This window comes from Manis javanica, chromosome 6, assembly GCF_040802235.1.
Source record: "Manis javanica isolate MJ-LG chromosome 6, MJ_LKY, whole genome shotgun sequence".
In the NCBI taxonomy this organism is placed as follows: Eukaryota; Metazoa; Chordata; class Mammalia; order Pholidota; family Manidae; genus Manis; species Manis javanica.
The window spans coordinates 44,753,929-44,777,595 of record NC_133161.1 but is presented as its reverse complement, the minus strand read 5'-3'; the positions used below and the strand labels follow the sequence as shown (position 1 = coordinate 44,777,595).

The window sequence follows — 23,667 nt, the reverse complement described above, 5'->3', positions numbered from 1 at the left end:
GACTTTAAAGGCCACTGTTAGGATCTCAGTCTGTGGGGTAGCGGGGCCCTATTCTAACTTTTTGAGTTTAGCTTTAATGTTGGGGTAGCTTTGAGCTAGGAAGTATGTCATAAGGACATGTGTTCCGTCAGGCGTTTCTGGGTCCAGGCTGGTATACTGTAATAGGGCTTGAGTGAGTCTGTCTAAGAACTCAGAGGGACTTTCCTCCCTCCTTTGAATTATGTCTTGGAGCTTTTGAAAATTGACTACTTTACAAGCTGCCTTTTTCAGACCTGCTATTAGGCAGGAGGTGAAAATATGTTGAGAGCGGAGACTCACAGTAGTGTTATAATCGCAGTGTGGGTCTTGTTCAGGGACAGCGGTGGGGCCAGAGGGGTAGGTGGGGTCAGTCTGTGGGTTTCGGTAGCGTGCGTTTGGGCAAAGTCCCAAACTCATCTATGCTCTTCAGGAAGGAGGGTATTGGCCAGGAGCATGAAAATGTCATGATGTGTGAGGCTGTATGATTGGAGGGTCAATTGAAACTCCCTGATATATGTCGTGGGGTCAGTGGAAAAGGAACGTAGGCATTTCTCAAGTTGGGCTAAATCTCCTAAGGAGAAAAGGACATGAACGCGCACGACGCATTTGGATTCTGCTACCTCCCGGAGGGGGGCGATAATTTTGGGAGGCCCTCGGGACCGAGTCTGAGGGGGATTGAAGGGTTCTGGCTCAGTCTGTGGGGGAGAAACAGGTGATGAGGGCAAAGACAGAGGAGGACCCCAGGAGTAGTTAAAGGGGGGCTGAAAGGCTCAGGCTCAATCTGCGGGGGAGGGGCAGGTGAGGGGGGGCAAAGGCAGAGGAGGTGAGATGGGGGAGGAGATGGTGGGGGAGGAAGGGAGAAGGGCTGTTGTAGGAGAAGAAGGGGAAGGGAGTGAACGGGAGGCTTCTGCGGGGGAGATGGCTTGCAGGCTAGGAGAACTTGGGGGAAGGGGGGGGAGGAGGAGGCGGCGGCGAGGGAGGTGGGAGGAGGAGGTGGAAAGCTTTGATAAAGGGAATCTCCTTCCATTTTTTCAGGCGCTGGCAGTAGTTAAAGAGATCGCGAGTGATGTTAGGATCAAGAATTCCCCCTGTGGGCCATTGGTTGTTATTGTCTAGGGGGTATGTCGGCCAATCTTGGGAGCAATATTTACGGAGAAGTTTTGGTTTTATATCAGGCGTCAGGGAGAGGGTGGCTAGATACTTGAGCAGGCATTCAAGAGGTGAATCTTTAGGGAGGGATGAGGAGGCTCCCATGGCTAAAGGACAGAGAAGGAGACAAGCAGGGGAAGACGAACAGAGATCCTCGGACTGGGAGCAGACCACAAGGAGACAAAGGGCAGCCCCGATGATCCTTGGTGGTCTGTGGAAACTTGTATACGAGTTGGAATTTCTTAGGAAGTGTGGGTCATCATCCAGACTTCTCTAAGAAGGCAGAGTGCCGGAGTCACGAGGTACCTAGTACTAGGAATTTTCGGCGGACGGAATGGATTTCGGCAGACGGAACGGAAGGAGAAGGGGGGAAAAAGGGAGTGTTCTCATCTGCAAAGGAGTCACCTCGTTTATGGCTGTTGGAGGAGGGGCCTGAGGGTCCGCCGCAGCCATGAAGGCCTGAGGCGGGGATTTATGGCTGTTGGAGGGGGGGCCTGAGGGTCCGCCACAGCTGTGAAGGCCTGAGGCGGGGAGAGTTCCCTCCTTGTCCCCAAGCGTCAGGGCCTTGCCGGACGATCACGGTCAATGACACTGTGATAGCTCAGGGAAGAGCAGCCCGCTCCGGGGGGAAAACTTACCCAAAGGCCAAAGAGGAGTGGTGAGTGTGAGGAGCCAGCACCGGAAAAAGAGGACGAGGACAAGCTGCTGCTGGTGTCGGGGGAAGACGGAGCCCAGTTGGGGTGTCCCATCTCCCGGGTTTCAGCACCAATGAAAGGAAAGGAGCGACACACAGTAGCAATTCACTGGAGAATTCCACTTTATTATGGAAAGGTGCTGGGTTATATAGGAAGGGGCATGAGCTGATTGAGGTGTCACTTCTATGGGGCTGGTGGCTATTGGCTAGGTGCTGAGATTAGGGGGGACGAGGGGTGAGTTTGCCATCTTATGGGTAGGGGCCCTCCAAGGCTAACCTCTAAACCTCAACTAACTGGTGTCAGCCTACAGGAGCATACAGGTTGCCAGAAGTTCTTGTGTTCCACTTTGAGGAGAAAAGAGCATAGCAGCTGGGTGAAGTCGCTTCAGAGGCTCAGTAAAGACATCCAATAGATGCCCTTTGTCCCCTGGGGCCTGGGCTGACACTCAGGCCTCTCTGTCTACTGTCTGCTGACGTCCTGTCCAAGGAAGACTGTTGCCAGGCAGCAGATATCCAGCAATCTTTCATTTGCTGCATTTTAAGGCAGGAGAGCAGACTTTACATTTTAGAAAGATTTTTCCACAGAGACTGAGACAGTTAACCAGAAAATTCAGTCAACTATTCTGGTACAGTGGAATTTTTATGTAATGCACCTTTACGCAATTTTTTGGAAGTATCTTTGCCATTTAAGTTATTTTTACATCTTCATGATAATACAGTCTCCCTAAGGTAACTGTTATGATACTTAAGATATTTTTATTAGATGTTGATAAGTACCCTGATTATTTGATTTATGCAGTAGTTATTAGCTGTTATACAATGAATTGGAGCTTATATTTTACAGAAAATTATACTTATTAATCTACCTATGTGGTATGATTTTGATATTCTTAAAAAGCTAGCATGATTCTAGGGAAGCCTTCAATTTAATGTTAATTCCAGTAACTTGTTTTTCCCAATTAAGATACATAAAAATGCCTATGTAAAATTGAGATTTTGAAAAATGGTATCTAGATAAAGGCTTTGTCTATCATGAGCAATGTGATATGAGAAACCATAAAGTATAATTCAGGTAATCCAGGGCTGTAAATCTCTTGCATTAAAAGAAACAGCCAGAAGGCTGAAATAAATTATGTAACATCTTTACTTTTCATTTCCTGAAATGTAAGTTTCATTTAGGCTTAGACAAAATAGTTTTTTTGGGTCCCATACCCATAAATAAATAAATAAAACCATCACCTGATTTTGACTGCCTGATAAATGTGTTGAATTTTGCCATAACCCATTGACTATGATCTTGTCCCAGAGTTCTGCTGCATATATCAGGGGAACAGAAGTGCGGAGAGACTGGATGAGCCTGAGGGTTGCCTCTGGGCCAGGCCCTTTGTCAAGCTTTATTGTTCTCCTTATGGGTTGAATTTGTTGTCTTAAGTCCTTGTCCCTGCTTCAACAAAGAATTGAAAAACAGAGACACAGTAGCAAAGCAGGATGAAAGTTTTATTTGAATGCACTCCAGGGGTCAGAGTCAAGGTAGACAAAGGCAGGCTGCTTACTGTGAGGCTTCTTTTATGGGATTTTTGGCAGGACAGAGAAGTTCTTGATTGACAATCTTTGACCTTGGAGGCCTGGTCTAATTGGTAAAAAGAAGTGGGCTGTGCTCTGATGTGTGCTATGCCTGTCCTCTGGTATTTTCTTTATCTGGGGAGTGTCTGTGCTTGGAAGCTTCTCATCTGGGAAGTTGTTTTTTGTCTGGTAAGTGTCTGGACATTCCAAGTCACTCCTGGTCCTTGAAATGTCAACTAATTAACTCTGTGAGTCTTTTCTAGCTCTCTGGTTTATCTGGTTGACTCTTTGAGTCCCTTTTAATGGGTTCCACTGTCCTTATTCTCTCTCCAGCTGCTTATTGAAAGGGCAAGCTCCCAGATTCTATTTCAGCCAATCGGGACCTGGATCCTATTTCACCCAATTGGAGCTTAGTCCCTCTCTCCCCTCCAGTCAGCAAGAACACCCACCACCCCTGGTCCCTGCCAACTGACCAAAGCCACGACTCATCACCCCCCAACTACCCCCAGGCCCAGCCAATCAGCCAAGGCCACAGCCATCACCCCCCCCAAACCGCCCTGGAAACCCATAAAACCTTTGTTCTGGGGAAAACGCGCTCTCTTTCTCTGGCATCTTGCCACTGCGTTGGTGTAGATGAGAGATTGAGCTCGAGCTAGCTCGAATAAAGGCTCTTTGCTTTTGCATCGGTGTTGGCTCCTTGATGGTCTTCTGGGATTCATGACTTTGGGCACAACATTTGGGGGCTCATCCGGGATCCCAGAGACCCCCAGGACTCCCGACCCGGAGGGCCCTGTGCCAGCTGGTGAGTGCACTCAGTTATCTGTCTGTCCTTGTCTACCTGTGCCTCACTGTGTCTTTATCTGTGTCTAACTGTTTTTGTTTGCGAACAAGCCTGTATAAGCCTGTAGGAGCTCCAATCTGTATCTGGGTCAGCATTGACTTAGGCGGACGCGCTGGCGGGTCGCCGACCAGGGGTCTTGGGAGACGTCCCTTGCCCCTGTCTGGAGGATGAAGTCCTCATCTGTGAGGAAAGTTGGCTGCCCCTGCAGTCCGACAGGCCCTCAACTTACTTTCAGTTTTGCCTCCGCGGCCGCGGCATATTCTTCTCTGTAGGCGCCTGTTGTTTGTCGTGTTTGTCTTAGTCTTGTTGACAGAAGAAATGGGACAGACTCAGACGACCCCCTTGTCTCTCATGACAGACCATTTTTCTCAGATGTTAGGGAGAGAGTTCACAGTTTGAGCACAGACGTCAGGAAGGGAAAATTTCGTGTTTTGTGCACCTCTGAGTGGCCATCCTTTAACATTGGCTGGCTGCCAGAGGGAACATTTAATCCAACCACTCTTTTACAGGTTAAAGATATTAGGGGGAGAGCTAATAACCTCAGTGTGGAAGTCCAGAAGGGTCGGTGGCAGACTTTTTGTTTTAGTGAGTAGCCAGTTTTCAATGTTGGATGGCTGCCAGAGGAAATGTTATCATTATATCTCAATCTGTATGTTTGTGTGTCTAAGTGTGTAAATGAAAATATCTTTCTACCTCCGGATGGTATTAATGAAATTGATTTAAAGACAAGCACTTGTGAAAATTAGGCATTCTAAAACTTCCAGAAAATCTGATAAAAAAATGTTAAACATTAATGCTAATTTGGGTTTGGCTGAGGCCCACATGTCCTTGTAGTAATCAGCTGCCTAAGTTTACCCAAGGTCATTTAAGTCGATGTTATCTGCTAAATCTTTTAAGAATAAAATGCTTAAAGGCTTGGCTTTGTCTAATATTCAGTAAAGGTCTTGTAAGTAATCTAGCATAGTTGTTACGAATGAGTGAACTAAATGAGTGTGGCAAGTGAACACCTTTTTAATTGTGTGTTACAGTGTGTATACCTACCTGCAGCCTGAGAATCTTTGTGGTAACCTAAAACCTTTAAGTTTTGCTAAGTTAAGAGGATATACTTTATGTTTAGTGAGAGATTGTGCTGTAAAGTTCATAGTTACAGAAATTATAAAATGTTCATAAATTTGTCAATCGAAATGCTAGTGTAACTGTTTACAATAGCCTACTTCTCAGTGTTCACTGAAAATTAAAGTTTCTAATGGTTTTAAGTTCTAATTAAAACTACTTAAAGTAATAAAGAAAACATTCTGTATGCTAAAAGATGTATGTTTTAATAAGAGAAAGTATAAGGAATGGAAATTCATTCTACATGCTAAAGAACGTGTCTTTTGATAAAAGAAAGTAATTTTGTTCTGAAGTGCAGCTGTTTATTTAAAGAGGGAGAACTGAATGTAAAAGGAAGTTGTAGAAAGTTTGTGAAAGAATTGATATGGTCATGCTATATAAAATTAAAGCAAATGAGTCTCAATATCAAGTACACAGCAAAATTAGAATTTCGTTTTCAGTTAAAAAGACTAGGTTTTCTTAACTGTTAATCTGCTCTTTCTGTTGAAAGATTACAAAGGGTTCTCTAATTGTTTTATCAAAGCGTTTCTCATGCTTAAAATCTCAATGAGTTGTCCGAGTATTTAAGAAAATGAGATCTTAATATTAAAAGGACTAAAAGCTAAACTATGCTAACAACTGTGTAACCTTCTTTATTTGCCTTTGAGGTATTTTGTTGTCATTCTGCTTAAATGGGTAAGTATTGCTTCATAGCAACCTATAATACAATTTAAGCAAGTGCCAAAAAAACTTTCTTCTGACAACTTCCCAAAATCAAATTCAAAAAGGTACTTTTACCTCTAGTTAACTCTGATATTTTCCAGAGGGCCCCTGAAACATGTCAGAGGAATTTTTTTCTCATTGGAGAAAGTATTTGACTAATTTGGCCTATTTATCTGATATATACTTACCGGCTTAATTACCTGGAAAGCACTGTCAAAGGGAATGATGCTAAACTTTGTTACTGAATGTTTTTTGTTACAGAAATATCCGAATCCTTATGTCAACTGTCTTGCAGTAAGCTCTCATCTTATCTTTAGCCATTGTCATTTGTAAGTCTTTTGTCATTTATAGTCACTGTTTTATTACTCCTAAACTAGTAAAGAACTAAATTTCAGCAGAACAAGTATTAGTTACATAGGGTTAAGTAAACTAAAGAAGATGATTTTGTGGCTTTTTGTTTCAGATATTGCTGATAAAGTGCTTTAAGCTTTTTCTCTTAAGCTGACAACAGTTTATTAAATAACTATCTTTATAAGCAGAATTGAAACTTTATCTTTCTCTCTACCTGATCCCTCCAGAATTTAAAAACTCTCAGTGACTATTTTTATATTTCATGGCAGTATGTTTATTTGTATAAGTTCAATAAGAACCTGCTTTCCTTATAAGAGGACCAATTAAAAACACAGGTTATACCACCAAGGCTTTGACTGGAAGGTCATACCTAAGAGACACATGCATAAACTCAGGTATGATCAGCTTTAAGGAACTAAGGTTGACTTTATAAAGCCAACGAAGCCCCTTGGAAGAACTGGCCTGGTACCTTGTTTACGAAGTTCCCAGCAGCCTTACCAGGTGAGTAAGGAAAGTCACTTCCTGGCAGGTGCAGGAATCTCAGGATGTCTCAGAGACCTCGAGAAGAGAAGAATTCATCCAAATCTACAGGTACTGCAGGCAAAGCCTGATGGCAAGTCTGGCTTGGCTGTCTGGCCTCAAGAGGCCTTTAAAAGTTCAATCTGAAATTCCTTACAGAAAGTTCCAGCAAAGCATATTTAAAAGAACCTGTGTAATCAATTGCTCTTCTTGCTGTACTTATGCAAATAATCAAGCCAGCTGTTAAATTATTTTCTTAACCTGGTTACTTCTAATAAAAATGAGAGTGATTTTAGAGAAAAGTATTGTTTCAATAATGCAGCCTTATCCATACTAAATCCTAATACTAGTCATTGAGACATAAACTAGATCCAGAATTCCAGCTTCTTCAAAATATCTAGCTATGATTTTCCAGATATTTTAGTTTTCTCCTATCATTGCAATTAAAGTTTTACTATTTCTAGTTCTCATATTCAGCCATGCATTCCTAATCTCATTAAGTTTGTCCTTTCAGAATGGAAAATCCAACTCCAGATGTTGCTACATAACCTAATAACACAATTCGTTTTATCTTGCCTAGAAGCCACAAAACTGCAAATAGTAATAGAAATGAAACCCAGAATAGAAGCGCCAACCTTCTGAGGCCCTCTCAACTGACCAGTGATGGAGACCTAGCTGCACCCTTTACTGCGCCCCCTTCTCAGCATGAAGCAGCCAGAGCGGTCATCGCCCCTTTTCCCTAGCAGCAGCTAGAGTCTCTATCTGTAGAGAGGAGAATGAGACAGGGACCATTGGCTTAGACAGAATAAAGTGAGAGCCTCTGGAGAAAGCAAGGCAGGATATTTGCAATCAGAGCAATGTAACTACATGCTAGAACCCCCCCTACTAAAACTATGTTGAACATTAAGCTCTAGAATCATTCTTCAGTGAGATCAGTTAATGTTCCCCAGATAAAGAAGAGTAGCACATGTTTTATTATGCTAATCATTTGTAATCGTGTATAAGATTCACTTTAGCATACTAAAAGGCCCAGGCCTATGTGCTTCTGATCTGACTAGGTAATTTTGCAAGCTGAGCAACTGACTTAGCATGCAGACCCAGCTATAGATGGCATGGTAAAAGGCAGGATTCTTTAGCAAATAGACAATATCTCAGCCCACCTTAGAAGCTGGGCACGCAGTCTTTTGATGTGTACCCGAACCAAGGTGCCAGGGTCCCAGAGAGAAATCAAGTCAGGAAATTATCTTTAATATTGAAAGACCCCTTCCCATCCTACTCCTTTTACTAACCCTTGAGCCCTGTATCATCAACAGGCTGGTCCAGATTGTCAGAGACCACGTGGGGCTGTCCAACTGATAGTCCTCTGTGCTCAATACAAGCCCTAGTAATCTTGTTACTTCTGCTTACCTTTAGACCATGTATCCTCAATAAACTGATAACTTTTATTAAAGATAGAATTAATACAGTCCAGCTAATGGTGCTAAGACAACAGTATCAGCCTTTATCTCCTTACAGCTGCAAAACCTTATTAGACCCATGATTGGGTCCCTTCTTAGGATCCAGAGAAAGGGGGGAATGAAAGGGCAAGCTCCCAGATTCTATTTCAGCCAATCGGGACCTGGATCCTATTTCACCCAATTGGAGCTTAGTCCCTCTCTCCCCTCCAGTCAGCAAGAACACTCACCATCCCTGGACCCTGCCAACTGACCAAAGCCACGACTCATCACCCCCCAACTACCCCCAGGCCCAGCCAATCAGCCAGGGCCACGGCCATCACCGCCCCCCCCCCAAACCGCCCTGGAAACCCATAAAACCTTTGTTCTGGGGAAAACGCGCTCTCTTTCTCTGGCATCTTGCCACTGCGTTGGTGTAGATGAGAGATTGAGCTCAAGCTAGCTCGAATAAAGGCTCTTTGCTTTTGCATCGGTGTTGGCTCCTTGGTGGTCTTCTGGGATTCGTGACTTTGGGCACAACACTTATGTCTGTCTTCGGATTGCAAACTCACTGAATGCCCCATGGCTGGTCACTTCCCAAGGGCTGTACTTCCTGGGAAATGGTGTGGGAACTGTCACATGGACTGGTCTCCGAGGCCAGCCTGTGAATCACTGCTTGGATAACTGTGGCTGTCCAAATTACTTAGGTGAATTTTAAAAGAAACCAGGGCTCCTTTGCAATTCTGGCTTAGAAAGATTCTTTGGGCCCTGAGAATATGTATTTAAAAAATCTGCAAAAGTAATATTTGGTACAGTCAGGGTTGGGAAATACTGATACCATTTATTTCTGAAACCAACTACTGAAGAGTTTCATTTCATTTCTTTTTTAAAAGTAAGATTGGGTGTAAACCGAGTCAGTCCTGATGGCTTCTTTGTGCTCTTTGCAATAACCTTCTGCTCTTTGTTGTCCTTGTGATCTCTGGCATTTGATGTCAAATGCAGAATACACAACCTAAGAGAATATTCAGGCCCCAAATGTTTATAAACTTGTAAGGTTAGTGATTCCTAAAGGCTTAATTTTTTTTAAATGGAGGAATATATATTTTATAAAGTTATTCCTAGGAGAAGAAAACCAAGAGGAAGTTTGCTTGGGTATTTTCTCCATTCATATCATGTTTTATTACAGTTCATTGAATTGGTTGCCTGGCTCATGCATTGAATGATAGTTCTTTTAGGGTAGAGATTTTTTTAAATTATTATTTTAATTCATTTTGTTATCATTAATCTACAATTACATGAAGAACATTATGTTTACTAGACTCTCCTCTTCACCAAGTCCCCCCCACAAACCCCATTATAATCACTGTCCATCAGCATAGTAAGATGCTATAGAATCACTACTTGTCTTCTCTGTGTTGCACATCCCTCCCTATGCCCCCACCACATTATACATGCTAATTGTAAGGCCCCCTTTCTTTTTCCCTGCCCTTATCCCTCCCTTCCCACTCATCCTCCCCAGTCCCTTTCCCTTTGGTAACTGTTAGTCCATTCTTGGGTTCTGTGATTCTGCTGCTGTTTTGTTCCTTCAGTTTTTCTTTGTTCTTATAGTCCACATATGAGTGAAATCATTTGGTACTTGTCTTTCTCTGCCTGGCTTATTTCACTGAGCATAATACAGGGTAGAGATTTTTGTCTTTATTTCTGTGTTGTAACTCAGTACCTTATATATAATAGGCAGTCAGTGAATGTTTGCTGAAAGAATGTATTAATGAATGAAAAGTTGATAAACATGTCAAAGAATTGGAATAGCTATCTTTTCCACCCTTCCCTGAAGCTATATATACAATTAATGATTTTTTTTCTTCCAATGATAGGCAAAGGAAAACCCTCTAAAAACAAATCTTGAACTCATTACGAGATACTTTCTGGATCACTTTGGAAATACTAACAATTTCACTCAAGATACTCCAATCCCTGCACTCTCAATTCCAAAGAAAAATAACAAATTGCCATCAACATGCTCAGACACCACGATGATAAATATATATGACCTTGCAGATGAAGATGCAGGATGGAAAGCATCATTATCAGAAACAAGCAAAGCCAGGTATCTCTTCTTATTTACATTGTGGATTCGTTTTTTATTGCTTTTGTAACAAACTACTGTAAACAGTGGTGTAAAAGTCAGGGTTCTCTAAAGAAACAGAACTAATGGGAACTAATATATATGCTAATGGGAATATATATGCTAATGGGCAACACAGAGAAGACAAGTGTGTGTGTGTGTACATACTGGCTGGCTGGTTTGAAATCTGTCAGGCAGACTGGTATTCTGGAAACTCAGGCAGGTGTACTGTGTTAGTCTTGAGGCAGAATTACTTCTCTGGGGAAACCTGTTTTTTTTTTTTTTGTTTTTTTTTGAGAGGGCATCTCTCATATTTATTGATCAAATGGTTGTTAACAACAATAAAATTCTGTATAGGGGTGTCAATGCTCAGTGCACAATCATTAATCCATCTCAAGCCTAATTCTCGTCAGTTTCCAATCTACTGAAGCATAACGAACAAGTTCTTACATGGTGAACGAATTCTTACACAGTGAATAAGTTCTTACATGGTGAACAGTACAAGGGCAGTCATCACAGAAACTTTCGGTTTTGATCATGCATTATGAATTATAAACAATCAGGTCAAATATGAATATTCGTTTGATTTTTATACTTGATTTATATGTAGATCCCACATTTCTCCCTTTATTATTATTATTATTATTTTTATTTTTCATAAACTGCTGAAGTGGTAGGTAGATGCAAGATAAAGGTAGAAAACATAGTTTAGTGTTGTAAGAGAGCAATTGTAGATGATCAGGTGTGTGCCTGTAGACTATGTGTTAATCCAAGCTAGACAAGGGCATTAAAACATCCACAGATGCAGAAGATTTCTCTCAAAACAGCGGGGGGTGGGGGGTGAAGTTCTAAGCCTCACCACTGTTGATTGGGGAACCTGTTTTTACTCTTAAGGTCTTAAACTGGTTGAATGAAACCCACCCATATTATCTAGTGTAATCTACTTTAAAGTCAACTGATTGTAGATGTTAATCACATCTAAAAAATATCTTCATGGTAACATGTAGGTTAGTTAATACTTGACCAAACAACTGGGCACCATAGCTCAGCCAAGTTGACATACAACATTTAACCATCATGGTTAATCTTAGAGCAAAACAAATTTGTTATTTTATAGTTCTGGAGATCAGAAGTCCAAAATCGGTCTCACTGGATTAAGGGCAAGGTGTCAGTAGGGCTTGTTCATTCTAGAGGCTTTGAGGGAAGAATCTATTTCCTTTTTCAATTCCTAGTAGCCTCCTACATGCCTTGGCTTATGGTCACTTCCTCCAACTTCAGAGCTTATCACTCCAACCTCTGCTTCTGTCATCACTTCTACTACTGACTCTGATCTTCCTGTCTCCCTCTAATAAGGACACCTGTGGCTCTGTTAGGTCCATCCAGACAACCTAGGATAATCTTCCCATCTTAAGGTCTTTTACACACTTGTAAAGTCCCTTTTCCGTACAAGGCAATGTGTTCACAGGTTCTGAAGATCAAGACATGGACATTTAAAGGGGTGTGCTATTCAGCCCCAACACTCTGTGCTTTCAAAATCCCTGTCATGGAGCACTGTTGTTTTTCTCTGGACATCATGGGAATGGACCAGTTTGTGCTGGAGGATGCTCATGATTCAAAATGTTTAACTTAAATTCCATGATTTGTAAGGGTTCAGGGGCTTGCTTTGTTTTCATTTTCTTAAAAAACGAGTATAGAATTCTAAAAGGTAAAAGAACACTGTAGAGGTGGAAAGCTCTGAAAAATAAAGATGTTTGGAACTCTTAGAAAGAAAATGAATTGCATTCTTGATTGAAACTCTAGTATTTGGAAAACAGTTATGTTAAATTACAACCTTCACATGTAGTCACCAATAGTGAGTCTAACTTCCTGGGAGTGGGTATTTTCTTCCAACTCTATTGAAAAGCATTTCCTTTCCTGGAGACAGCCAAAGTTCAGGGTCTGCATGTAATACTGCCAAAAGATGGGGACCACTAAAAACAATGAATTTAAGACTATGATAAGAAAGTCAATGAGGGTGATATGAAGCTCCTTCAGAGGCACTTACTTACTGGCTGGCTCGGATATTAAAAATTTCTGAAATGATGAAAAGCCAGAAAGGCAGTACTAGAAGCTCCAGAGTTCCACCCTGTTGCCCAAGCTTTGCTACAAACTTGTAGCTGTTATCCTTGATTCCTCCTTGTGTTGTTTTTGAATCTTTGAGTCCTTAATGACTCTACACTCTTTCCAGTTTTCTCTGCCCTGATGGCAGTGATCTCAGTGTACCTGCTCACCTCTTTCCCTTGCTACCTCCCACGGGCTCTTCCCTGGTCTCCAGGCCTCTTGATCTTTTCCTCAAATCCACACTTGATGTATGACAGTGTGAGCTTTCTGCAAAACAAGTCTGGCCATGCTGCTTCCCTGCTGAAAGGCCTTCAGACACTCCTGTAGCTTTCAGGATAAAATCCATACTCCGTAGGATAACCTGCAAAAACCCTTTCCACGATGAGCCTCCAGGGTAAGCCCGGCTTTAACAAGCCCCTCTGCTATTGCCCGGGGCCTTCTCCTGGTTGTCTCCTGCCTACTTGTTGTTTCAGAGCCCAGTTTTAGCTGCTCTGGATGTCCTAGGCTTCCCCAGGTTGGTTCCATTCCTTTCCTCTGCTTGACATGCCCCAGTCATAGGACACATGACTGCTTCTATCACATGTGACCCAGTGCTTGGTAAGCAGCTGGGCACAGAGCAGGTGTGAATGCCCCTTTGTGCTAGAGTCCAGTGGTAGAAAATATCCCAGGTGAGTCAGAGGAATGCTGGGCTCTGAGTGATTCCAGGTAAGGTTGCTCTTTACCTGGGGCCCTTGTTCTGTCTCTTTCTCATTCTTGTTCTTTCTCACTCCTTGCTGGCTCTTGGTGTCTCTCACCCTCTTTTGTCCTCTCTTGCTCTTTCTCTTACATACACACACACACCCTGCATTTCTCTCTTTCCTGCTCTTTCTCTCTTTCAGTGCCAAGCAACCCAAGAAAAGCTGTTGGCATGACTAACTTACCTAACCCTAACTGAATGGTTGTGGAATGCCAAGTTTGCTGCATGTCTCTACCTCTGTTCTCAAAGGTGCTCAGAAAGGCAGGGCACTGAATAGCTCAGGACTGTGGAAGGCAACGATTTTTTTTAATCATTGGGGTCTGGAACCAGGATGCTCTCTGTTTGAGGATATTTGAGGAATCTTATCATGGATCATCAATTCTGATTTTGTTTCCTGTTTCCTGGTCTTATTTTTGCAGGCCAGACTTGCCCTGATACAGAAGTATTTTCTATTCTTACTTTTAATGATAAAGCACTGCCTGGTTAGAAATAACAGATTTGTGGGTGGGCTCTCTATGAGTGCCTGTTGAATGTGGAATTTATTATCATTGTTAGTGATTGTTTTTGGGGGATCTGTTTTAATGGAAGTATTTATTTTTTGCAGACATGACAATCTTGATGGAGATATACTTGGTAATTTTGTATCATGTAAAAGGCCCTCACAGAAAAGTAAGCCAATGCAGACTATCCCAGGGGAAAGCCCCCCAGTGGCCCCTGTGTGGGAGAAGATGGACAAACTTCAGTTGTCAGAGCCTTCCTTGGACACAAAGAGGATGGGAGAGAAGACCAGGCCAAAGTCTGGCCTGGTTGTCCGAGGCATGATGACTGGGCCCATCGCCAGTTCCCCGCAGGTGGGGTTGTTGCTTTAATTGTTCTTACAAGAGTTGAAAGTGAGAACCAGGCGAGGCTGAACAGGCTGCCTGAATTTACTTGGGGAACCCCACAAGACAACCCAAGAAGGGAGGATTTGTGTGGGGTGGGACAGGAAGAACACCTGCCTCTGTTTTCTCCCTGGCTCTGCTGTCAGCTTCCTGGGGGACCAATCAGCAGGCTTCCTTTCCTTCCCTGCCCTCAGTTTCTCCCTTGTGTCAATGAGGTAGATGCCATGGTTTTATATTTCTTTGCTAAGTGGGAATACATCTACCCAGTTTTATCTTTGCAATTCAGGAGTAGGGGATCCATCCAAGTCTAGAGAACATCTTTTTTATTTTTTAAAACATAATAGTTAAAAGGGAAAAACAAATTGTAATCCTTATAGTTCATTTGTTCTGCTCTCAAAAAAAGCATTCTAAAAACATCATTGTTTTGAAAAATCTGCTTAAGGAGGAGGAGCTGTGGAAGGTCCCATTAGGTGGGGAAACTAAACCAAATGAGGATGAATGTAAAAGGAGTTTGTAAAATAACTAGGAGACGAAAAAACAAAGGAAAGTCAAACACTAAACTTAAGTGCCATATCAGGTAAATGAGGGAGCTTGAGCAGCCCGAAAGCAGGTTGTCTGTGTGCATTGCTGATCCCCTCCACTGTCTGTTGTTGCATGTTTGGTGCTACAGCTGTAGATGCCAGCACTGTTCTCCCAGCTCATTTGGGATTAGGATAGAAAGGAGCAGACTCTCCCCCTGCCTCTGCCTACATCTTGTGAGATTTTTCAGACAAGGTCTTTATTCCTCGTGGCCATGGTATTATTGGTTAGACCAGGTGTCTGAGACCCCTTTGAGCTCTGGGATTTCATGGCTCTGGGATGATCATTCAGCCTTGGTGTCCAGATCAAAGGTGGGGAGAGTCTGGTCCCTTCTGTGTGTGGTTCACACCGCACGTTGACATCATGTACCATCCCAGGTATCTTGTACTTGAAGAAGGACATTTATAAACTGGCACATAACTAAAGGAAAGGAACTAGAGAGGTAGGGTTTGGAGGAAATGGAAAGATTTGGGAATATTTAATCTTGGGAAGAGAAGGACTGGGAAGATGCGGAGGTAGGAAGAGCCAGTCCCAGGATGGCAAATATGTGGCTGCTGTTCCCTGCCTGTGGCAGTCATTATTAGTGCTCTTTTTCCTATCAAGCATGGGTGTGACTTCAGAGCCTCCTGGGCAAATTGGGCAGTCATTACCAGTGCATGGGTTGGAGTGGTGAGTGAGATGAACCCTATTAGCCATCTTGAGTTTATGCTGTAAGCCTCCCAGGAGCAGGGACACTGCCATGTAAGTACATAGAGCATGGTATGTGGATTAAGTGGTGTAGACTTGCCTGGAGGCTCCAGAGAGCACAGCTGGAACCGGTGGGTGAAGGCTGGTATGAGACACTCTCAGTCAGAGCCACCTCAGCAGTGGACAAGCCATTTTGGAAGGGATCAGACTAGTTTTGTTAGGGGGCCAGGTACCCCATCTGCTGTAGAAGGGGTTCCTGTCTAGTTGAGAGTTCAGATCACAGCAGCAGTTCTCAAACTTTGTAGTCTTAGGATCTCTTTATATTCTTAAAATTGTTGAGGCACGGAAAGAGCTTTTGTTTATGTAAGTTTTATCTACTGACACTTAACCATATTAGAAATTAAAACTGAGAAATTAAAAAAATACTAAATCATTAACAATAGTAAACCCATTGCATTCAACATAAATCACATCTTTCTAAACAAAATGATTATATGTTCTTTAAATTACTATGTTTACATAAGTACCATTGTTTTATATTTTTGCAAATCTCTTTAGTGTCTGGTTTAGAAGATAATTTAAGTCTCATATTTGCTTCTACATTCAGTCTGTTGTGTTATGTTAGTTTGCTTAAAGTGGATAAAGAAAATCTGACCTCACACAGATACATAGTTAGGAAAGAGAAAAGTATTTTAATGGTCTTTTCAGAAAACTGAGCATATTCTTTAATACCATAGCAAAATAGTTTCTTAATGTGGAATCTGAAAACATGTCAATGAACTTTTTGTACTTTATGAATTTCCATTAGTCTGTCTTGCTCTTTGAATCTTTTACCACTGCATGGTTTAGTAACACAATGCATTAGTTATGTGGAAAATATTGGTTTACTAAGTTACATAGATTTTCTGAATATTGATACGTTTCATTATACAAAAAAAACCCCACATAAAACATCACATTGTTGATGTCACCACAAAACTCACCAGAAAAGTTCTGAAGTATTGAGAAGCCCTCAAGTTCACAGTGGTAGATATAAGTTTCCCCAGATTCTAATCTTTACCTGACAACATGTATTTTATCACTGACAATACATTATTTATTTCCCTTGAAGTGGCAGGCTCAATTTATTTTCAAGAAAATGCCTGCTAAATACCCAAGTCTGAAAAACCATAATTGTCTGTCATTGTCCCATGAAAAAAATAGCAAGTTCAGCTGCCAAGTCAGAGCGTCTCACAGGTGCTTTTCCTGAAGACAGCCATCATCCTCGGTGTCCAGCATGGTGCTCATGGATACCTCCCATTTGGTCACACAGAATAGTAAAGGTTGAGATCCAATGAAATCAATAGTTTTAACACTTCAGCACAGGCATTCCTAAGTGAAATTAGCTCTTTACTTACTTATTTTTATTGCAAGTGGCAGTGAATACTTTGAGAACTAGTAAAGTTTGGTGCCACTGCCTTGGTCTATGCTAAGGCCCATCAGTTTTTCCTGCTAGGGCTTTTGCACCATCATTACCAATGTCAGCACAGTGAGAAAGGCAAATCATGTCATATCATTATTATAAAAATATGGCTGAGCTCCCCAAAAGGGTTTGGGGACTCCTGAGGCTGCCAGACCACAACTTAATGGACAGACCAGACGAACGCCAGGGTCCTGCCCTACTGTGACATCATCAAGTCCGTACAGTTGAGACCCCCTTCATAGCTGAGGTGTGCTGGAGAGGGCTTGGATCTGCTCTGATGCCAAGAGATTTTCCTAAACTTCTAAAAAGACAAGTGACTGTTTGGGGACATGTGCCTTTTCCCTGGGGTATCTGAACCCTGTGAGGGATATCGAAAGGTTGTAGAATTTCCCCAGGATTTCTGGAAGGTGTTTTGTGGGCCTTTGAGTACCTTAGCCTTACTTATTAGTTGTTCAAGAGAAAAGAGCAAGGTTTGCTAGGGATTTCAGCATTTTTTTACTGCTAGACCTGCTCTGTGCTTATGAAGGATGAGTAAAAGGCTGGGTTCTCTGCTCTTGGCCAGAAGTGTGGGTCTCCATGGGAAATGGTGACTGATGTTTTCCTCACGCTGTGGCATGGGATGCCCTGGATAGCTTTTGGAGGACATTGAATAATACCTAGTACTTTCCACTAGACAAGAACACTACAGAATTAGTTGTTCTTATTCCAGCACAGGCTTTACCATTTGGTTTGAAATTATTTTTGGAAATGCTGAGATGTCCAGAATTTTAAATCTAGGAAAAGCCCAGGAGGTCTGCTTTTTTTGTTTGTTTGTTGAGGTATCACTGATATACAATCTCATGAAGGTTTCACATGAGCAACATTGTGGTTTCAACATTCACCCATATTATCAAGTCCCACAACCCCACTCCATTGCAGTCACTGTCTATCAGTGTGGTAAGATGCTATAGAGTCATTACTTGTCTTCTCCATGCTGTACTGCCTTCCCCACAACCTACTTATATTATGTGTGCTAGTTATAATGCTCCTTAATCCCCTTCTGCTTCCCTCCCCACCCACCCTCCCAATTCCTTTCCTTTGGTAACTGCTAGTCCCTTCTTGGAGTCTGTGAGTCTGCTGCTGTTTTATTCCTTCAGTTTTGCTTTGTTGTTATACTCCACAAATGAGGGAAATCATTTGGTACTTGTCTTTTTCTGCCTGGTTTATTTCACTGAGCATAATACCCTCTAGCTCCATCCATGTTGTTGCAAATGGTAGGATTTATTTTCTTATTATCACTGAGTAATATTCCATTTTGTATAATACCACACCTTTTTTTATCCATTCTTCTATTGATGGACACTTAGGTTGTTTCCGTATCTTGGCTAATGTAAGTAGTTCTGCGATAAACGTAGGGGTGCATATGTCTTCTTGAATCAGGGATCTTATTTTCTTTGGGTAAATTCCTAGGAGTAGGATTACTGGGTCCAATGGTATTTCTATTTTTAGTTTTTTGAGGAACCTCCATACTGCTTTCCACAGTGGTTGAACCAATTTACATTCCTACCAACAGTGTAGGAGGGTTCCCCTTTCTCTGCATCCTTGCCAGCACTTGTTCCTTGTCTTTTGGATGGTGGCCATCCTTACTGGTGTGAGGTGATACCTCACTGTGGTTTTAATTTGCATTTCCCTGATGATTAGCGATGTGGAGCATCTTTTCATGTGCCTGTTGTCCATCTGAATTTCTTCTTTGAAGAAGTGTCTGTTCAGATCCTCTGCCCATTTTTTAATCAGGTTATTTGCTTTTTGGGTGTTGAGGCTTGTGAGCTCTTTATATATTTTGGATGTTGACCCCTTATCAGATATGTCATTTACGAATATATTCTCCCATACTGTAGGATGCCTTTTTGTTCCCAGCAGGTCTATTTTTATCCCCTCTACCTCCACTCTCCTACCCTAGATTGTCAATAATGTGAGTTCCCATTTCATTAGTTAATCATTGGTAGTAAGAAAGGACATCTCAGTTTACTCCTTTGGAATTCTTTCATTTCAAAAACCAAGCAAATCTTGAGTGCCTCTGAGCTGGGAGCTCTGTGGATAGAAGAGATGAATGACAAATAGCCTCTGCCATTCCTGGTCTACCAGCAGGAGGGTTAAGGCCATATGTAAATGGGGATAAGGGAAAAGATGTATAGCTAATATTTGTTGACTGCTGTCATGGGTCTGGTTCTGTGTTAGTGCCTGACACAGATCTCTCCTTTAATCCTGACCATGATCTTGTGGAAGATAGGTATGCAGGTCCCCAGTCCTTCATTCAAAACTTATGATCCACATGTATTTTGGAATTTAGAATTTCTTTTTTTTCCCCAGAAAGTAAATACCATTCATAAACCCCATAGTGCATAGTGTCTGCAGTAGGGGTTGGGGTAGCACCCTATAAGCACAAACAACATTGCTGCAATTAATGAAGGTCCTGTATGAATATTCACACTTAAAAAAGGACCATAATCAAAAAAGAATTACAGCTAAAAAGAATTTGCCAGAGCAGTCCAAAAGAAACTTCAATTTTGAGAGGTTTTGGAATTTAGAAATGAAAGATGGTGGATTGTGGGTGGCTTATATTACAGGCGAGGGAAGTGAGGAACAGAGAAGTTCAGTAACTTGCCACAGGGATGTAGCTGGTAGGTGTGACACAAGAATCTGATCCTGCAGCTACGCTTTACTGGCTACTGGTACTTGCTCCCTTTAGGAGTGTGGGAGAGGGGCTGAGGCATGCTCTTCAAGGTTTATGCAGGTGGGGTGCAGTGAGTTTTTCAGAGTGGTAACAAAGAATAGCTAGGATTTTAAGAGAAGGAGCTGGGGATAGGGGAAGACTTCCCTAGGGGAGGAATGTCATGGGCAAATGCTTGAAGTGGACTAAGGTATTTCCCCACCTCCCTTGAAGGGACTCCTCACTGCTTGTCCTTGCTTCTTTCAGGATTCCTTCCACAGACGCTCCCTGAGGCGGTCCCCCACCCTGAGTGGCATGACCCCACCCCATGAGGAAGAGAACCGGAATGTGCCTGAGCTCACCACCCACACTGGAGACTGTCCTGCCCCACAGCAGGGCCTGGCTTCCAGCAATGGCTCCACCTCCAGGAGCCCTGTGGGCCAGCTCAGTGAGCTGACTTCAGAAAGGCAGAAACCCGCACCCAGCAGCCCTCCTTACAGGCCAAGCAGAGGGCTGCCCCAGAGGGGGAGCAGCAGGTGGAGAGATCGCTCAGAGGAGAGCCCAGGGGTAGATGGTGGCCCAGAGGCTGACAGGATGCCCTTGAAGTTCTTCTCCTTGTCAGGGGGGAATGCCAAGACGACCCAGGAGAGGCTGGAAAGAGCATTCAAACGGCAGATGAGCCAGCCCCTGCCCCTCAGGTGAGCATGCTGTGCTGGTGATGGCTTTTCCCAGGGAACTGTCCTGTCCCTGGTGGCACCTTAGGCTCTCAGAGCAAGACTGTGCTCAGAGCAAGATAGTAGTTATAGATTCAGTTAAAATTTTTTAAAACCAGCCTTTCTGAGTCCAAAGTCCACCATGCCTGTAAGCACCATCATTTACCAGTTAGGTTATTGTCTGTTCATGTGTTTATGTTTGTGTTGCATAATGTTTATTAAAATACTGTTTATCATCATTTCTACAAGGTGGGTGTAGGTAGAAATATTAAGCATCCTAGTTTGTAATACTGTATTTTTTGTCATTTACTGTGCATCCGATATGTGCCCAGGCACTTAAGCACTAGTGATATAAAGCAAACTAAACACATAAAGTCTAATAACTCTCTTATGATTATAGATAAGCAGGGCCTACTTTGCTGGATACATTTTGTAGCTATGTTATTTGATGCATATACATATAGAATTCTTAAAGTTTTCTGTTGGATAGACTTTTCTATCACTATGAAATCTTTCTTTATCTCTAGTAATGTTTATTACCTTAATGTCTATATAAGTGTAGCTATCCCAGCTTTCATTTGATTAGTATTTTCATGGTAAATCTTTTTCCATCCTTCACTTTTAATCCATTTCATATTTAGGAATACCAACCAAAAGCCTGTGGGGTTTACCAGGATCCTTTCCTTTCTGTTCATTTTCTAAAAAAATTATAATTTAAACTAAAAACAAAAATGGTGCACACATTTCCCCACTACCCACCCCCTTGGCCTTCTGCTTTTATAATATCTTTTAAGGCTACAAATTTCCCTTTAAGCGATGCTTTGTCTGTATCCCATGAATTAATGTCATATATTCATATGATTTAGTTTAAATATTTTCTAATTTCCATTATAGTTTCTTCTTTTGACCTCTGGGTTATTAGACATGTACTGACTACTTCAAAACATTTGGGATATTTTTCTGGTTATTTTTTTGGTTTTTGATTTCTAGCTTTTTTCCACTTTGGTCATGTATATTCTATATGATTTCAATCCTCTTGAAATTTTTTTCAAAAATATCTGTTGCAATTTTTTGTTGAAATTTCTTTATGGACCAGAATACATTTAAAGCTTATCTCTTATATGCAACATATATTTGGAATTTTTAACCCAGTCTGATAATTTTTCATTTTAGTTGGAATAAATATTACATTTACATTTTACTTTTGCTTCAAGACCTTCCTTTAGTATTTGTTTTGCAGGTGTGTTAAAATACTTTTTTTCTCCTTCAGTTTTTGTTTGGAAATGCCTTTATTTTGCCTTTTTTTTAGAAGGATATTTTCAGTGGGTGTATAATTCTAGATTGGTGCTTTATTTTTTTCAGCACTTCAGGCATTCCATTGCCTTAGGCTTTCTCATTCTGTTAATAAATTAGTTGACATTTTTACTGTTAGTCTTTTGAAAGTAATATATCTTTTTTTTTAAACCTCTGGATGCTTTTTTTCCCCCAGACCTCTTTTAAGATTTTCTCTTTCTTTGGTTTTCAGCAGTGTTACTATCAGTAGTGTTTCAGTACTGTTACTGTTATCTTTGTTGATTCTGCTTCGAATACGTAGAGCTTCCTGAAGTGTTGTGTTGATACCTTTCCTCAGTTTTGAAAATTATTGTGCTATTTTTTCAAATAATATTTTTGTCACATCCTCTCTTTTCTCTCCTAGTACTCCAGTTACACGTATACTAGATATTTTCATTGTGTTGTCTAGGGTGTGTTTTTAAAAAAATTCTTTCCTATATTTTCTATCATTTTTTCACTCTGTACTTCAGTCTGGATGTTTTCTCTTGAACTGTCTTCATGTTTCTTGTCTTCTCCCATGCTATTAAATACATATAAGAAATTATTAATTTCAGTTATTTTATTTTTTATTTTCAGAATTTCTATTTCTTTTTTAAAAATAGATTTCAGTCTTTTGGGAGATTCTCTATCTTTTCCTTTATTTTCTGAAGCATTTTTATTCACAGTCATTTTAAAGTCCTGTCTAGTAACTTCCATATCTGGATTGCCTATGGGTCTATTGCTATTGCCTATTTTTCTTTTGGGTTTTGACCTATTTCTTTCCATTTCTGATAATTTTAATTGAATGCTAGATACTGTGTATGAATATATAGGCTCTGATTAATGTTACCTTCCTCCAAAGAGGATTTAATTTTGTTTTGGTAGATATTAATCTTTTATTAGTTTTAGACTTTGTAAGATATTTTCTTTCTTTTATTTGTCTAATAGCTTTGTTCCCATTATCTCCTTTATTGAACAGAAATCCTTAATTTTGGCATAATCAATCTCTTGTTAGTCATTTAATTTACATTTTTGAAGTTTTCTTTATTAAATTATTTTTTGCCTTTAGGTTTCAAAGATATTATCCTATATTTTTCCCATTAACTTTGTAGTTTTAGCTTTCACATTTAAGTATTTAATCTTTTGCATTTATCAGGACAAAGAGATCCACTTTTATTTTTCTGTCATATAGTAAGACAATTTTCTTAGCACCATCTATTCTACAATCTGTTCTTAACTGTACTGATTTATGAAACCACCTTTATTCTTTACTAAGTTCCCAAATAAACATGGGTCTGTCTTTGAGCCCTCTATTGTGTTTCACTGGTCTTTTTCTTTAAACTAAAACCACATGACTGTAGCTTTTTTTTTTTTTTTTGAGAGGGCATCTCTCATATTTATTGATCAAATGGTTGTTAACAACAGTAAAATTCAGTATAGGGGGGTCAACGCTCAATGTACAATCATTAATCCATCTCAAGCCTAATTCTCGTCAGTCTCCAATCTTCTGAAGCATAACGAACAAGTTCTTACATGGTGAACGAATTCTTACATAGTGAATAAATTCTTACATGGTGAACAGTACAAGGGCAGTCATCACAGAAACTTTCGGTTTTGATCATGCAATATGACCTATAAACAATCAGGTCAAATATGAATATTCGTTTGATTTTTGTACTTGATCTATATGTTGATCCCCCATTTCTCCTACTATTATTATTATTTTTATTTTTAATAAAATGCTGAAGTGGTAGGTAGATGCAAGATAAAGGTAGAAAACATAGTTTAGTGCTGTAAGAAGGCAAATGTAGATGATCAGATGATCAGGTGTGTGCCTATGGACTAAGTATTAATCCAGGCTAGACAAGGGCATCAAGACATCCACGGATGCAGAAGATTTCTCTCAAAGCAGGGGGGGTGAGGTTCTGAGCCTCACCTCTGTTGATCCCCAAATTCTCACCTGATGGCCCCCCTGCGACTGTGCCTGTCTTAGGTTGTTCC

General features: G+C 41.1%; 1 protein-coding gene across 2 annotated transcripts in view; it reads left to right on the top strand.

The window, feature by feature from the left end:
- The window catches only part of MINDY4 (MINDY lysine 48 deubiquitinase 4), a 118,179-nt gene that overhangs the window by 9,289 nt on the left and 85,223 nt on the right, over positions 1-23,667 (top strand). For both annotated transcript variants that reach the window (XM_036990532.2, XM_036990533.2), the window contains exons 3-5: positions 10,258-10,490; positions 13,949-14,195; positions 19,910-20,340. In XM_036990532.2, coding sequence (XP_036846427.2) covers positions 10,258-10,490; positions 13,949-14,195; positions 19,910-20,340 — 911 coding nt within the window. The remainder of the gene's footprint in view (positions 1-10,257; positions 10,491-13,948; positions 14,196-19,909; positions 20,341-23,667) is intronic.